Source organism: Delphinus delphis, chromosome 10 (genome assembly GCF_949987515.2).
Source record: "Delphinus delphis chromosome 10, mDelDel1.2, whole genome shotgun sequence".
Classification (NCBI taxonomy): domain Eukaryota; kingdom Metazoa; phylum Chordata; class Mammalia; order Artiodactyla; family Delphinidae; genus Delphinus; species Delphinus delphis.
The window spans coordinates 44,611,328-44,629,168 of NC_082692.2; the positions used below are offsets into that span (position 1 = coordinate 44,611,328).

At 37.8% G+C, this 17,841-nt stretch overlaps 1 protein-coding gene across 3 annotated transcripts in view; it reads left to right on the top strand.

Annotated features, from left to right (window-relative positions):
- PRIM2 (DNA primase subunit 2) overlaps positions 1-17,841 on the top strand; it is a 277,151-nt gene that overhangs the window by 60,401 nt on the left and 198,909 nt on the right. For all 3 annotated transcript variants that reach the window (XM_060021359.1, XM_060021361.1, XM_060021360.1), the window contains exons 6-7: positions 8,504-8,599; positions 10,197-10,334. In XM_060021359.1, the coding sequence (XP_059877342.1) occupies positions 8,504-8,599; positions 10,197-10,334 (234 nt within the window). The remainder of the gene's footprint in view (positions 1-8,503; positions 8,600-10,196; positions 10,335-17,841) is intronic.

A 17,841-nucleotide genomic window follows, 5' to 3' on the forward strand; every position in this document is an offset into this window, starting at 1 on the left:
CACTCTTTTGCATTTAGCTGTTCAGTTTTCCCAACACCATTTATTGAAGAGACTGTTTTTCCCTATTGTAAATTCTTGGCTTCTTTGTGGTAAATTAGTTGACCAAAAAAGTATGGGTTTATTTCTGGATTCTTAATTCTGTTCCACTGATCTATGTGTTTGTTTCTGCGGCAGTACCATACTATTTTGATTACTGTAGCTTTGTAGTATGGTTGGAAATCAGGAGCATGATATTTCCAAGTTTGTTTTTCTTTCTCAAGATTGCTTTGAGTATTTGGGGTCTTTTGTGGTTTCATACAAATTTTAGGCTATTCTAGTTAGGACTGTTCTAGTTCTGTGAAAAATGCCATGGGTATTTTGATAGGGATTGCATGGACTGTAGTTTTTTGGGGTAGTATGGGCATTTTAACAATATTTATTCTTTCATTTCATGAGCATGGTATATATTTCCAATTATTTGTATTGTCTTCATTTTCTTTCGTCACTGTCTTATGGTTTTCAGAGTACAGGTTTTTAGCCTCTTTGGTTAAATTTATTTCTAGGTATCTTATTTATTTTGATGCATTTGTAAATGGGATTTACTTAATTTCTCTTTCTGAGAGTTATTAGTGTACAGAAATGCAACAGATTTCTGTAATTTAATTTTATATTCTGCAACTTTACTGCATGAATTTATTAGTTCTAATAGTTTTTTTGCTGGAGTCTTAAGTTTTTCTACATGTAGTATGTCATCTGCAAATAGTAACAGTTTTACTTCTTCCCTCCAATTTGGATGCGTTTGATTTCTTTTTCTTGTCTGATTGCTATGGCTAGGATTCTAGTACTGTGTTGAATAAAAGTGGTGAGGATGGGCATCCATGTCTTTCAACTTTTCACCATCAAGTATAGTGTTAGCTGTGGGTTTGTTGTATGTAATCTTTATTATGTTGAGATATGTTCCCTCTATACACACTTTGTTAGGAGTTTTTTTTATCATAAATGGATGTTGGATTTTGTCAAATGCTTTTTCTGCATCTATTGAGATGATCATGTGATTCTTTTTCTTTGTTTTATTATTGTGGTTTAGCACATTGATTTGCAGATATTGAACCATCCTTGCATCCTGAGACTAAATCTCAGTCATGGTATATAATCCTTTTAATGTATTGTTGAATTTGTTTTACTAATATTTTGTTGAAGATTTTTTGCATTCCATATTCATCAGAGACAGTGGCTTGTTATTTTCTATTTTTGTAGTGTCTTTGTCTGGTTTTGTATCAGGGTGATATTGGACTTGTAGAATAAGTTTGGCAACATTTCTTCCTCTTCAATTTTTTGGAATAGTTTGAGAAGGATAACTCTTCTTTAAATATTTGATACAGTTCCTCTGTGAAGCCATCTGATCCTGGACTTCTGTTTGCTGGATTTTTTTTTTTTTATTACTGATTCAATTTCATTACTGGTAATTGGTCTGTTGAGATTTTCTATTTCTTCCTGATTCAGTTTTGGAAGATTGTGTGTTTTGAGGAATTTATCCATTATTACTAGGTTGTCCAATTTGGGGGCATGTAATTGTTTGTAGTAGTCTTTTATGGCTGTGTTTCTGTGGTATTGGTTGTAAATTCTCTTTCGTTTGTGATTTTGTTTATTCGGGCCCTCTCTTTTTTTTTTTTTTTTTCACTTGATGAGTCTGGCTACAGGTTTGTCTATTTTCTTTATGTTTTCAAAGAACCAGCTTTTGGTTTCATTGATCTTTTCTATTTTTTTTTTTTTTTTAGTCTCTATTTCATTTATATCCACTCTGGTCTTTTAATTTCCTTCCTTCTACTAATTTTAGGTTTTGTTGGCTCTTCTTTTTCTAGTTCCTTTAGGTGTAAAGTTAGATTGTTTATTTTAGTTGTTTTTGTTTCTTTTTTTTTTTTTGCGGTATGCGGGCCTCTCACTGTTGTGGCCTCTCCCGCTGTGGAGCACAGGCTCCGGACGCACAGGCTCAGTGGCCATGGCTTACGGGCCCAGCCGCTCTGCGGCATGTGGGATCCTCCCGCACTGGGGCACGAACCCAAGTCCCCGCATCAGCAGGCAGACTCTCAACCACTGCGCCACCAGGGAAGCCCTGTTTTTGTTTCTTGCGGTAGGCCTGTATCGCTATGAGCTTTTTTCTTAGAATTGCTTTTGCTGCATCCCATAGTTTTTGGATCATTTGGTTTCATTTTCATATGTCTCTAGGTATTTTTAAATTTCCTTTTTGATTTATTTGTTCACTGATTGGTTGTTTAGTAGCATGTTGTTCAGCCTCCACATGTTTTTGTTTTTCCAATTTTCTTCTTGTAATTGATTTCAAGTTTCAAACTGTTGTGATGTTGTGATCAGAAGAGGTGCTTGATATGATTTCAGTCTTCTTTAATTTATTGAGACTTGTTTTGTGGCCTAGCATATGATCTGTCCTGGAGAATGTCACATGTGCACTTGAAAAGAATGTGAGTTCTGCTTTTGGATGGAATGTTCTATACACACACACACACACACATACACACACACACATCTATTAAGTCCATCTGGTCTAGTGCGTTGATTAAGGTCAGTGTTTACTTATTGATTTTCTCTCTATCCATTAATGTAAGTGGGATATTAAAGTCCCCTACTATTATTGTATTACTGTCAGTTTCTCCCTTTATGTTTGTTAATGTTTGCTTTATATATTTATATGCTCCTATGTTGGGTGCATAAAGATTTACAAACATCATATCCTTTTGTTAGATTGACCTCTTTATCATTATGTAATGTCCTTCTTTATCTTTTGTTACAGCCTTTGTTTTAAAAAATCTTTTATCTTATACAAGTATTTCTCTCCCAGTTTTCTTTTCATTTTTTTCATGGAATATCTTTTTTCATTTCTTCACTTTCAGCCTGTGTGTGTCTTTAGATCTGAAGTGAGTGTCTTGTAGGCAGGCTATAAATGGGTCTTATTTTTTTTATCCATTCAGCTACCTTATATCTTTTTATTTGTGAGTTTAGTCCATTTACATTTAAAGTAATTTCTGATAGCTATGTACTTATTGCCATTTTGCTGTTGTTTTCTGGTTGTTTTTGTATTTCTCTTCCTTTCTTCTTCTCTTGTTCTCTTCCCTTGTGGTTTGATGATTTTCTTTAGTGCTGTGTTTGGATTCCTTTATCTTTATTTTTTGTGTATCTCTTGTAGGGTTTTGGTTTTTGGTTACCATGAGGTTCATATATGTGTGTATATATATATATATGTGTGTGTGTGTGTGTGTGTGTGTATATATATATATGTTTGTTTTAACCTGATGTTTGCTTAAGTTTGAATGCATTCTAAAAGCATTACTTTTTTACTCCTCCCATCTACATTTAATGTTTTTGGTGTCATATTTTACATCTTTTTACTTTGTGTGTCTCTTAATTGCTTATTGTAATTATAGTTGATTTTATGACTTTCTTCTTTTAATGTTCATACTAGCTTTTTAAATGGATGATCCACTGTCTTTACTATGTATTTGCCTTTAGCTGTGAGGTTTTTTTCTTTCATATATTTTCTTATTTCTAGTTATAGCCTTTTCTGCTTAAAAACCCTTTAACATTTGTAAGGCTGGTTTAGTGGTGATGAACTCTTAGTTTTTGCTTGTCTGGGAAACTCTTTAACTCTCCTTTGATTCTGAACAGTAGCCTTCCTGGCTGTTCTTGGTTGTAAGTTGTTTTCTTTCATTACTTTAAATGCAGCATGCCACTCCCTTGTGGTCTGCAAAGTTTCGGCTGAAAAGTCAGCTGATAGCCTTTTGGGGGTTCCTTTGTATGTGACTCACTGTTTTTTTCTTGCTGCCTTAAAGTTTCTCTCCCTGTCTTTAACTTTTCCCATTTTAATTATGATATGTCTTGGTGTGGATCTCTTGGGTTCATCTTGTTTGGGATTTTATGCTTCCTGAACCTGCATGTGTGTTTTCTTCCCCAGTCTGGGGAAGTTGTCAGCCATAATTTTACTGAATAGGTTTTCTGCCCCTTTCTCCTTCTGGGCCCATAATGTGAATGTTAGTGCACTTGGTGTTGTCCTAGAGTTCCCTTAAATTATTCCCATTTTTAAAAATTCGTTTTTCTTTTTTCTGTTCTTATTGGTTGAGTTTCACTATTCTCTCTTCCTTGTTGCTTATGTGGTCTTATGTATCATCTAAAATGCTGTGTATTTCCTCTAATGTATTTTTCATTTCAGTTGTTGTATTCTTTAGCTCTGATTGGTTCTTATATATTCTAACTCTTTGTGAAGTTCTCATTGTGTTCCTCCATTCTTCTCCTGAGTTCTGCGAGCATCTTTGTGACCATGCTTTGAACTCTTTATCAGGTAAATTACTTATCTCCATTTCATTAGGGTTTTCCTCTGGGATTTTATTTTGTTCTTTTGTTTGGAACAGATTTCTCTGTCTCCTCATTTTGTTTGACTTTCTGTGTTTGTTTCTGTGAATTAGGTGAAACCTTATGTCTCTTGGTTTTGGAGGTGTGATCTTGTATAGGAGTATCCCCAGTGTAGACTGTATGTGCTGGTCAGCTTTGGCAGGCCAGGTGGAGTTGTAGTGGGGATGGGCTGGGGCTTTTCCAGGACATGTTGGGGCTGCTGCCTTGGTGGGATGATTGGTGCTGGAGTGGACCTGGGGTTTGCTGGGGTGGCCTTGGCAAGCTATCTAGAGCACTAGGCTCTTTTTAAACTGCAGCCTCTGTGCTGGGACTCCCAGTGAGTGAGTTTGTGTGTGAGCCCTTTAAGAGTGAAATTTCAATTTCCTTCAGCTCTCCTGTGCATAAGCCCTGCTGGTTTTCAAAGCTAGTTAAGTGGGCTCACCTACCCAGTGCCAGTCCCTGGGTCTGGTGTGCCCAATATGGGGCTCAAACCCTTCGCTCCTGAGGGAGGGCCTCTGAGTTTGTGATATCTCCTCCTGCTTGTGGCTTGCTGCTCTGGGGATGTGGGTCTTGACTAGATAGTGTCTCTGCCCCTTCTACCCTACTCAGTGTTTTTTTCTTTATATCCTTAATTGTACAAGAGCTCTTCTGCTAGTCTTCAGGTCATTCTCAGAGAGAGTTGTTGTATATATAGGTGTAGTTTTGGTGTGTTTGTAGGAGGAGGTGAGCTCAGGATCTTCCAGCTTTGCCATCTTATCATGATCATGTGGATCAAAAATGTTTCACTGTGTTCCTGGAAAACAAGCTAATCAAAATGTACATTACTGATAGTAATAATAAATATTTACCATTTATTAAAGGCATGCTATATGTTAGGCCTATTCTAGACACTTTACATACTTTATTTTACTTAATTCTGACAAAAATGTTCATGAAACAGGTATTATTTTCTTCCTTTTACCAATGGAGAAACTGAGGTATGAAGAGGTTAATTCACTTTTTTAAGATTTGAACTTAGGTTTCTGCAGTTACAAAAACGATATACTTTCTACTCAGTTCCTCTGCTTTTATAATTGTTCCACTGTAGTTGTTTTTAACTCTTACATGAGCTCCTTTGTTAGTAAAAGCAGGAAGCTGTTTAATTTTGTCTTGCTCTTTTGGAGAATGAGTTTTTTCTAGGCATCCAGTAGTTAACCTCATTAGGGAAGCCTGAGAAAGTGAAATATGCTCATATTTTTCCCAGTAGTTTTTATACCAGAAGCAGAAGAGAATACTCAAGATTATTTTAGAAATTTGAAATAATGAAGTTAATAGAAGTTTATACTAATTAATAAAGTTTCAGACAGTCATCCAACATTTTTCAGTGACAATTCTCTTATTTTGTTTATTATTAAATAGCTAAATGAAGGTTTAGATGTGTGTGGCAAATGGATGAACTTTTTAATTCACCAAGGAAAAACAATATTTACTGAAAGGCTATCATGTAGGAAATGACATTAATTTCAGCTAGAATGTGCATTATTTGGAATGCACCCAGTTACTTTGGGTGAACAGTTTAGAAACACATTGAATCCCTTAGAATTTTATTCATTATTTCTAATCTAAGTAAAGTCCAGATAATTTTTTTTCTATTTTTTTGGGGGGTGGGGGAAGATTTCAGTGAAAGACAGTCTTACCACATTCTTTAATAATCTACTCTAGTTTTCATTCAAGACCTTGAATTTTGTTTAAATTGAGCCTTGACTATATACCTAAGGTAGAAGAGTGTTTGGAACATTAAGTCTCTTGTAAGTAAAGTATTCTGTTGTATGACAGTTGAGCTGAAGTGTGCTTCCCCTGCTTACCTGACAGTTACTTGGTGAGCAGTTAATTGCTTATAAACACCTGTGGTATTGTTAATACAAATATTTGAGTTGAGTTTAGGGAAAGAGAGGTACTATATTCCCCTATATTCGTGGAGAAGTCTTAGTGGTTCTTATATATTGCTGTGGGATTTGTTCAGTTAAAACCCCAGATATTATCATGGCAAACATCTGTATGTTCAAAGTTATCTAATTCTTTGTTGCTATAATAAGTGATTGTAAAAGGGATGTGGTGGGTTAAACACATTTGGCCTCAACTTCAGTATTGCCAGATCCAGTCAAAACCATTTGGGCAAAAAACGATCCATGCAATCACCTATGATTATCCCCATTAATGGTGGGGAGAACAGGCATGTGTATTTAATTTTTATTTAATTTCAAATAAGTAAGCGTTCACTGCACAAATTTGAAATAGTTTTTATATTTAAATTGGAAATCACTTAAAGATAGTGAAAGATCATCACGAGGATGTACAGATACCTTGTTCCCTTTCACTATGTCTCCCTGGTCAGTTTCTCACTTTATCAGTTGCTGTTTGCGAATTACAGCTTGGCTCTGAAACATACCTGCCTCTTCTCAAATAGTCTTTGCATTGTGTATCTGGTGGTATATTTGAGCTTGGAAGGATTTGTCCTATGGAATGCGGAGTAAAAGGTAAATAGTCAATTTTGTAGAGAAGTTACTATCAACAGGTATATGTAAACAAAGCCAATACTAAAGGAAAATAATCTGGTGTTAGCTCTTAGAGAAATATTTGCTATTGCTAAAACTCAATTTAAACACTCTAGAATGAGTGTTGATTGTATATAATGTGTGCTGTGACACCCTTTAAAATTTTTGCCTATTGAGACTTCTCATGACATCTAGTTATATTACATTTTTAGTTTTTGTATTTTTATCCTGTCCATTACCAAAAAGGAATTGAGGTGGTAGTTTTCAGTTGATGACTCTCTTGCACTGATTTTTGATGATACATGTTTGTTTGTTCAGTGCTCTCAAATACAATAATAATGAAAATGTTTGAAATACTTTGAGAATTACGAAAATGTGACAGAGACACGAAGTGAGCAAATACTGTTGGAAAAATGGTGCCAATAGACTTCCTCAACACAGGGTTGCCACAAACCTTCAATTTGTTTAAAAAAAAAGAGTAATATCTGGGAAGCACAATAAAGCCAAGTGCAATAAGACGAGATACGATCGTATTTATTGGCCCTTCAAATTTTCTCAGTTGTAAAGCGTGTGTTCATATCTTTTGATCATTTTTCTATTGGGTTGACTGTCTTTTTCTATCTTGGCTTTCCTTGGCACTTTGTGTGTCCCTATACATTCTAGAAGCAACACAGACACATAAACTATTGTGATTTTGCTTGAGAGTATATTGATTCTGCAGGTTAATTTGAGGAGAATTGGTACATTTATAGTATTACATCATCTGGTGCATGTTTATGGATGTCTCTCGGTTATTTAGGTTTTCTCCAGTTTCCTTCAGTAAGGTTTTACATTTTTTTTTTTTTCCTAGAGGTCTTGACCATCTTTTGTTAGATTTATTCCTAAATACTGATAGTTTTAATCCCATTATGAATGGTAGTTTAAAAAAAATCCATTATTAAAGTGGGCTGCTGGCAGATAGAAATACAATTGGTTTTTCTGTATATGACATTGTAGCCAGATACCTTGCTTAATTAGGTCAGTAGGTCTAATAATTTATCTGTGGATTTTTCTGGATTTTCTAAGGATTCTAATCACATAATATGTAAATAATGACAATTTTGTTTCTTTTTTCCAATCCTTATACTTTTCTTTTCGTTTTACCAATCTGGTTCCCACTGATGGAGTCTTATTTCCTTGTGTGTGTGTTTTCTCTGTGTGCTAGAGATTGTATTTGGGGAGTTATTTGGAGGACTATACTAAGCCCTAGGAGAATTGTATATTTCTTCAGAAAGGTTTTCATTTTCTCCTTTCATGAGTCTGTGGGTGCAGCTAGTCCAGGATATTGTTTCTCTGCTACTGTTCTTTCGATATGTGTCCTCAGAAATTGACAGAGTAGAAATTTGAAAGTATATTGAATTTAAATTTTCTTCTATATTTTGGCTTCATTAATGATAGTAACGACTTAATAATCATATTAGGAATGATTTCAGATACCAGGGTTTTAAAAGTTTTTAAAAAGTATAGAATCTTCACTAGAACAGGAAAGTGCTTTATTGAAACTGAATGCAGAGTTTTAATTTTTAAACGATATAAAATATGTTTCCTTTTAGATAAGTGATGAAGATAAGACTCTCCGAGAACAGGATATTATGGCTTCATCACACAGTTTAGGTGGGGTTCAGTTGGAGCTGGAATCAGTTTATAAGGTAGGTACGCTTTTAAAGTACTTCCTAGGTTTTGTTAAATGTATCACATTGAGCTCCTATCCGTGTTTTATTGACGCATTTGTGTAGCCTCTTGTGGGCGCAGCCTCTCCCCCTTCTGTTCGGATGTTGTCTTCGCCCCCCGGATGTGCTGTGCTCTCCGCCCCGGGCTGCGCTGCACCGACCCCTGGCGCTGCTCGGGTGCCGACCCACTGCGGGCCACGCTCTCCTCACTGTGCTCAGCCTCGGGCTGCGCTGGGGCTGGGAAGCCCTGCAACGCCCCTCTTCCCCGGCCCCTTGTTCCCTACGCCGCCTCCGCGCGGGAGCCTCTCCTCCCTCCCGGGTGCCCTGGGGCCCCGGCCTTCTTCCCCCTGCCCGGGTCCGGCCCCTGCCCCCACACCGCCATCCGCGCACCCTCAGCACAGACTCCTGCCTGTGTGAGCCAGGTGCAGGGCTGCGGGGCTGAGGACCTCCCGAAGCAGGGGAGGGGCGGCTATCTGCCGCCCATGCCTGGTGTCTGGTGCGGGTCCTGCCACCACGGGCACTCCATCCCTACCTCCCCCGCTCCCCCCACCCCCACCCCAGTCTGGCCAGCGTCCTCCTGCAGGGCGTGTTTGTCCACGTGAGTCCGTCTTGTTTCTTCAACCAAGTGGTGAACTGCTTCAGGGCAAGGACTCTGTGCTGGATGTAGAAATCTGTAAATTAATTAGAAACTTTCTGTAAAAACACATGATCTGATTATTGTGTGGTGTCATTGAATACATTGAAGAATTATGGGCATATAGATTTAACTCTTCCATAAAACTTGGGTGAATAGGGTATTTGGGGAATCTTTTTTTTTTTTAACCTAGTTTTTTTATCTCATTTTTAAGAAGTAGAAAAACTCTGTTGAAGAGTAAGGATGAGTTTTGCAATTTATTAATACCATTACCATAATCTCATCTCTTAAAATTTTACCATAGTTCATAGGACTTTAAAAAGTGTAAGTAGAATAGTATTTATTAGGTTTTTAAAAAAATATTTACTGGCAAGTACTTATTTTAAAGATAAAACCGGACATTTATTATTATTTCCATTTCTTAGTGTTGAGATTAGCTTTTCCAATATATTTCCCTGGAGAAAGAGTGGAAACATAGATGAAGAAATTTGGAATTACTTTACTTACTGGTAATTTTTAGCACTGAACATATTGTATACACATTGGATTCCACTTGATACAGAACAAAATGTGGACTATGTCACGTGAGAGGAATGCAGTGTACCCAGAGGGCTTGAGCTGGGAATTTGAAATCCTGGTGATTATAATTTGTAAATTGATGAGTTAAGAATGAAAATAAAGCATTTTAACTTGGCTTATTATTTTTTGAAAGATCTACTCTAAAACAAACACATTTTCCGCCTGCCACTCCTTCCTAATGCTGTTGTTTACTTACAAGGAGTATAAATTGATCTTCTTGCTTTTTTTTTTCTTTAGATCTGCTAGGACTAATGATTTTCTCAGAGGAGGGATTTTGTTTAGCCTTAGTACTTACAAAGACGTAGGAGAATTTCGTAATGACAGGTACTGACTTATTTTCCCTGTTTTTCACACTGAATTCAGATCCCTTTTGCTGATGCTCTGGATTTGTTCAGAGGAAGGAAAGTCTATTTGGAAAATGGCTTTGCTTATGTACCACTCAAGGACATTGTGGCTATCATCCTTAATGAATTTAGAACCAAACTGTCCAAGGCTCTGGCTGTAAGTATTTTACTTTGTTTCCATATTTCCATGTTCACTTTATTTCTATATGTTCATGTTTTCAGTTACATACTCTTGATAGTTTTGTTCTGTACTTCTTAAAAAATAGTTTAATTTTTATAATAATATTCAGATTGCTTATGATGCTGTACTGTTACTTGTAGAACTCCTAGGTTTTAATTTTTTTTAAATTTATTTTATTGAAGTATAGTTGACTTACAAGGTTGAGTTAATTTCTGCTGTACAGCAAAGTGACTCAGTTATGCATATATATATTCTTTTCCATTATGGTTTATCACAGGGTATTGAATATAGTTCCCTGTGCTATACAGTAGGACCTTGTTGTTTATCCATTCTATAATAGTTTGTGTCTGCTAACCCCAAACTCCCAATCCATCCCTCCCCCTTGGCAACCACAAGTCCATTCTCTATGTCTGTGAGTCTGTTTCTGTTTCATAGATAAGCTCATTTGTATCATATTTTAGATTGCACATATAAGTGCTGTCATATGGTATTTATCTTTCTCTTTCTGACTTACTTCACTTAGTGCGATAATCTCTAGCAGCCATCCATGTTGCTGCAAATGACATTTCATTCCATTCCATTTTATATGTGTACCACATCTTCTTTATCCACTCATCTGTTGATGAACATTTAGGTTGTTTCCACGTCTTGGCTATTTTAGTAATGCTGCTATGAACATAGGGGTGCATGTAGTTTTTTGAATTATGGTTTGTCTGGGTATATGCGTAAGAGTGGGATTGCTGGATCATAAGGCAACTCTATTTTTAGTTTTTTAAGGAACCTCCAATACTGTTTTCCATAGTGACTGTACCAGCTTAAATTCCCACCAACAGTGTAGGAGGGTTCACTTTTCTCCACACCCTCTCTAGCATTTGTTGTTTGTAGACTTTTTAATGCCATTCTGACTGTTGTGAGGTGATACCTCACTGTAGTTTTGATTTGCTTTTTCCTAATAATTAGTGATGATGAGCATCCTTTTATGTGCCTATTGGCCATCTGTATGTCTTCTTTGGAGCAATGTTTATTTAGATCTTCTGCCCATTTTTTGATTGGGTTGTTTGTTTTTTTGTCATTGAGTTATATGAGCTGTTTGTGTATTTTGGAAATTAAGCCCTTGTTGGTCACATCATTTGCAAATATTTTCTCCCAGTCCATAGGCTATCTTTTCGTTCTATTGATGGTTTCCTTTGCTGTGCAAGGGTGGTTTTTCTTTCTTTTGCTTGTAAGGTTGATTAGGTCCCATTTGTTTATTTTTCCTTTTATTTCTATTGACTTGGGAGAATGACCTAATAAAACATTGGTACAATTTATGTATGAGAATGTTTTACCTATGTTCTCTTCTAGGAGTTTTATGGTGTCATGTCTTATATTTATGTATTTAAGTAGGTTTTTTTTTTTAATTTATTTTTTTGGCTGTATTGGGTCTTCATTGCTGCACACGGGCTTTCTCTAGTTGCGGTGAGTGAGGGCTACTCTTCGTTGTGTGCAGGCTTTCTCATTGCGGTGGCTTCTCGTTGCAGAGCGTGGGCTCTAGGCACGTGGGCTTCAGTAGTTGCAGCACACGGGCTCAGTAGTTGCAGCACGTGGGCCCTAGAACACGTGGGCTTCAGTAGTTGTGCTGCGTGGGCTCGGTAGTTGTGGTGCACGGGCTCTAGGGCATGTGGGCTTCAGTAGTTGTGTAGTAGTTGTGGCTCGCAGGTTCCAGAGTGCAGGCTTTGTGGCACACGGGCTTAGTTGCTCTGCAGCATGTGGGATCTTCCCAGACCAGGGATCATCCCCTGCATTGGCAGGCGGATTCTTAATCACTGTGCCACCAGGAAAGTCACTTTAAGTAGGTTTTTATTTGTTACTACTCATGGTTAATTTTGTCATTTTTTTCTTTCTCCTAGTAATACTATTGGTGAGATGATTAATTTTGTGAACAGCCTTTGTCTCTTCAAGATTGTGTCTTTTTTTCCTTGGAGATGGATGTCATATGTGACCCTTAACAATTAGTATGGCCTGTGGTAGATATAACCCCTAGATTTCTGTTCTAAATTGTTATTTTGTGTCAGTAGAGGGCAATGTAGAAGAAAGTCTTTATGTTTAATTAGGAAAAGCAGTACTAGGTTAGTGCTACAATAAACAGCCCGCTGCTGGGTGAAATTGGAGGTAGCTGAGTTAAATAAATGACATAATCAGTGCTTTTTAAGAGATTTGTTTAAACAGACACTTAAGTGATAACATCTTAAAAATACATTTTTCAGTGTTGTTTGTTAATCTGAGTGTAGTTTTCTTTTGTACTTTTTTGGGACACTTTTTTGGGTACTTAGTGTTTAGTACATAACTTCAAAGTTATGTGCTGTGGCTCTTTTTAAGCTGTACCGATTACTGTATAAGCAAAGGCCAACCTTTCCTTTTGAGTTAAAACTTATAATTTTTTCTGGTATTGTTTTTATTCTGAAAACAATAACTTTTACTCAGTCCTACTTTGTATTGGTGCCAAAAGCCTCATTTTCTAAAATACTGGGTTGGCCAAAAAGTGCTTGGCTTTCTCCTGGGTAGGTCAGGGCCCGAGTCTGGTTGAGAGGTTGTCCATAGAGCCTTTTGCCTCGCCGTGAAGGAGAGTGGATGGAGGGGGTTGCCTGGGAAGCTGTCCTGACAGCTTTGGAGTCTGAAGCTCTGGGAGGAAGGGAAGGTGTTGCTTTTAGGCTGTGGCAAAGGGGAAATTAAACCCATTGTGATGGTTTCTTGATTACAGTCCTTTCCAGTGAGGAAGGTTTTGACCTTGAAGTATGTAATTGAAAGAATTTGGAAATATCCTTGTAGGATGAGAAGAATTGTCCTAAAGATTTAGAAAAAGGTATTCTAATTTGTGGTAGAGGAAGAAATAAATGGTGCTGGGGAAAGTCTAAGTTGATAGAAGAATTTTACCCCAGGTGACATCTGCAATCTTGTTGTTAGTCTTTGATCATGTGATTTATATTATAAGATAACAAATCTGGCTTTTGAGCATGCTTTAGGACTAGTAAAAGATGGGCATTATGTTCTTATTTGATAAGAGCTCTTTTCTCACCCTGCTGATCCGTGAGACTCAGCTGTGGCACTGCTTCCTCCAGGAAGCCCCCCTGAGCCCCAGGATTGTACTGAGTGTGTCTCCTTTGTGCCCCCACAGCATTCTGCACACTACCAAACTGCAGTGAGATTACTCCAGTTAGCGTTTTTCTTCTCAACTACAATGTAAGCTTTTTGAGAGTAAGGGCTTGGTCTTAAACTTTTCTCTCTACGTAACATAGGGTCAGTGCTCAATAACATTTTGTTGGACTGATAGATACTGAATAATGAAGATGACTCTTACTGTCCGCACATAGTTTACTGCTTGTCTGTGATCTCATTTGATCCTCACCACAAGTCTCTGAGATGGATGAGGATGACCGTCTGCATCACACAGGCTAGGAAAGTGCTGCTCAGAGAGGCCAGGTAGTTTGTCCAGTGTCTTTTTGGCCAGTAATTGCTGCAGCCATAAGTGGATCTCGGGTTTTCTAATTGTGATTCTTAGGATCTTTTGATGAAAAACTGTGCCTTTATGAGTAGTTGTATTATCAGGGGATTTAGATCTTCAAACTCAGGAAATATTGAAAGGTAAGTGTATTAGGGTCCAGTTACAGAGCAGGCAAAAAGGGTGAATTTGGAGTTGAGATGCAATAAATTGATAACCAGTTAGGGAAAAGAATGAGGGAAAGATATATTTCTTTGCTTCACATAACAATTTTAGAACCTTTAGCCAGTTCTCTCAGTTAATGGTTTTTTTTTTTTAATAACTTTTTATTTGTTCACCCACGTATTGTTTTCAGTACTAGGGATATAATACTTAATAGGATAGATGAAATTTCTTCTCTTATAAAACTTATACCAGTTACCAAAGAAATAAACAATAACAATATTATATGTGACATGAAGGAGCCAGCAGAGCAAAAGTAGAGGAAAGTACATTCTAGGCAGGAGCGGTCACTGATGCCAAGGCCCCAAGGAGAGAGGGTTGGCATTTTTGCACAATGCTGGAGCGTAGTGAGCTAGCGGGGAGCTGTACAGAATGAGACGGCAGCGTTGCAGGACTTTGAATAAACCGGGGTAGAGAGATTGATTTTTTAGCCTAATGTAGTGGAAAACCATTGGATAGTTTTGGAAAAGGGAGTGATATAATCTGATTTATATTTAGAATAGGTTACTGTGGCTGAAAACCACTTTGGAGGGTATAGAAAGAATGGCAGTAGGAAGACTAGTTCAGAATTTTATCACTTTGATCTAGATAGTGGCTGGAAAGAGGCTGGTTGTGGTGGTGATGATTCAGAGAACTCTCTGGATTTCAGTTACTTTCTTGAAGTGCTGTTGACACACTGGGTGTGAGAGAAAAAGAGGAAATCAGGATAAAAACAATAATGATAGCTTATACTTAATGAACATTTAATATTTGCCAGGTGCTGTTCTAAATGCTTCACATGAGCTTCACATTTCATCTTCACAGTAATCCTGTTAGGTGGGTACCATTTTCAGTCTCTGAGGCGTACAGTCTGCACAGCTAAGTGAGGAGCCAGGGCAGGGTTTGCATCCATGCAGCCTGGCTTCAGTCTTTACTCCTGACCACTGTGTTGCACTGCCCAGATTCTTGGCCAGAGTGACTGATTAGAGGGTGATGTCTTTTACCACGATGTGGAAGACTGTGTGAGAAGTCCACAGGCTAAAATCAGGAGTTCTGCTCTGATCATGTTAAGCAGGAGGTGCTTGTCAGTCATCCAGATGGTGATGGCAAGTGTGAAGTTGGGTTTAAGTCTGGATTTCTGGGGAGGGTAAAGTGAAGCCCTGAGACGTAGGGGGTCACACGGCCGAGCTTGGGTTTTCACACACTTCCACTCTGTGTCACTGGTGGAGCGTGCTTGCTTTGTTTTTAGAAAATGGGCAGCTTCTTAAGTTGTAGCTGAATATCTTTAAGGCAGATTCTCTTTTTTCTCACATCATGTGACTAATTTCACTTTCTGTGGGTGAGATTCATCATTAGAAGGTGCTGGTAAAACTTTAGAAAACAGACTTTCAGAAAATATATTTATTCTAATTTAGAGATAGAAAGAGAACTTCCGAGAAGCTCCCTGGGAAATAACTGACAGCAAGTAAGCAGCTTTCTTGGGAGTCACAGAGGAAAGTAAGGATTTTCTTTTTTTGAAAAGGATTTTCTTTTTCACATGTTTAGAATAGTAGTTGGATGTGTGACTCACCAAGTATTTGTTGCTTTGGAAAAATACTCTTTGTAGGCACTTGATCAAGTAATTTTTTATTTCTACAGGGCTTAGAATCCTCTTAAATCTTTTATCCTCTTTTTAAAAGCAGTGTTCAGTTTAGTTCCTTAAGCTGTGCTTAAATATAATTAATTTTCTTGAATGGTTACTTACTTTGTAATCATATAAGAATTTTCTTTGTCTTATTTGTGTCTAGTTGATTTCCTTTGGTTTTGGATTGATTAATATGTCTTTTCCAGTATTACTTCCTGGTTATTTAATGTTATTTTAAAGAGATTGCAGTGGACCAGTCAGTGTAGCTGCTAATCCTTCACTTCTGCCTTTACTCTCAGGCACCAGCCCATTCATTCTCCCCTGGTGCTGAGCTCTAGGAAACAAAGCAGTGCAGTTAAAAGCCATGAAACTATCGATAACAGAAAAACCATTCATTTTTGGGGAAAAAATAAACATCCTCTTTTTACTTTGAGACACGCTTGTTGACTGAGGATGCTAAATTGAATGTTGCTCTTTAGATTGTAGAGGACCTAGTAACCGAAGTGAGTATTTCAAGGTAGGGTGTGGGGTCAGGCAGGCCCACTGGATCCCACAGATGAACAAGTCATTACAAGTGAGTCTTGGCATCTTTCTCCATATGTATTGTATTGGGTTGGCCAAAAAGTTCGTTCGGGATTTTCATAATATCTTACGGGAAAATCCAAAGGAACTTTTTGGCCAACCCAGTATTTTAGAAAATGAGGCTTTTAGCACCATCACAAAATAGGATTGAGTAAAAGTTATTGTTTTAGTGGAATATTCTAGGTTTTTGATAGGCTAGCTTAGATCCGTTGGAAAAAAAATCAGTTATATATATATTATATATATATGTGTGTATATATATATATATTATATATATATATATATATGGTGCTTAAAAAATTCCAAAGTGCTATATATTTTTCAGGTGTTCATTTGAAGGGGCTAGTTCATGTGAAGAATAGAATTTTAAGGGGTTTGAATTTTTCCCTGTGGTGCTTAGTACAATTTTGCACTTTGTGTTTATGGAAATTATTGGTGGCAAAAATTTTAATGATTCACTTATTTCTAGTTGCTAGCAAATGTTAGCAGCACATCGACATAGGATTTTTAGAGCAGCACAGGATTTTAGAGTTGTGTGATAATCATTTGTGTGTTATCTTGCCCTCATTCTTGGCTCCTAGAATCCAAACTTGAGGTTTATAGATATCAGTGGACATGCATGTTTGTCCTATTGTGTATGGTAGTGCTTTAGCCTTCTTTCATAAGGAGCTCTCAATAAAACTTACCAGTCAGGCCTCTTCATTTTGCGCATGAAAGTTTAGCCCCGCAAAGGCTTGGGTGGCTTACCAAAATTCTTGTGGCTGATTGGTGAAGGACTTGGGTTCTTCACTGTGGGTCTCCCATAACTCCTTAAAGTCAGTGCCTTTTTTTCATAGATTATTGCCTCTCCCCAGGCGCAGTCAAATACCTCTGCCCCTCTACTGCTCTCTTATTCACCCTCAAGTGTTCTATGACATGTTTTACATGTAGGCTTCTCCAGGGTAGGGACTGAGCCCTGTTCAGCTTCTCCAGGGTGGGGACTAAGCTCTGTTCAGCTTCTGCAGGTAGGACTGAGCCCTATTCAGCTTCTCCAGGGTAGGGACTCAGCCCTGTTCAACTTCTCCAGGTAGGGACTGAGCCCTGTTTGGCTTCTGCAGGGTAGGGACTCAGCCCTGTTCAACGTCATTCTCTCTGATGCCTAGCACAGTACCTTGAGAAGAGCAGGTGCTCAGGATCTGGTGAATTACCCTGTGAGAGCTGCATGTTTGTGTTTTCTCCAGATTTGTTGAAAAAAGTACGTGAAATGATGTTGCACTTCAGTGTCCTGTTTATAAAAGGAAAGAGTGAAGCACCTCAGATGTGGGAAGGGCTGTGCATGCAGAATATTTCTGCAGTCTCTGTTGGGAACGTCTGTGGCTGCAGTACCCTGCTTCCTAAGAACCGCTGCAGTTGGCTGCGGGGGTTACAGTTGTTACTCTTTTGACAGGTTTTCTCTGGAGTATGTAATATGTGAGGTTATATTTTGTCTAGAAATTTATGATGCAGCCTCAGCCAGGTTTAAACTCTAGCTTGAGAACAGCAGCTTCTCTTTTCATGGTTGAACTAACTTTCCAGAGTAATTCTTAGGTTACTATTTCTGTGGTCACCTTTGTGTCCCC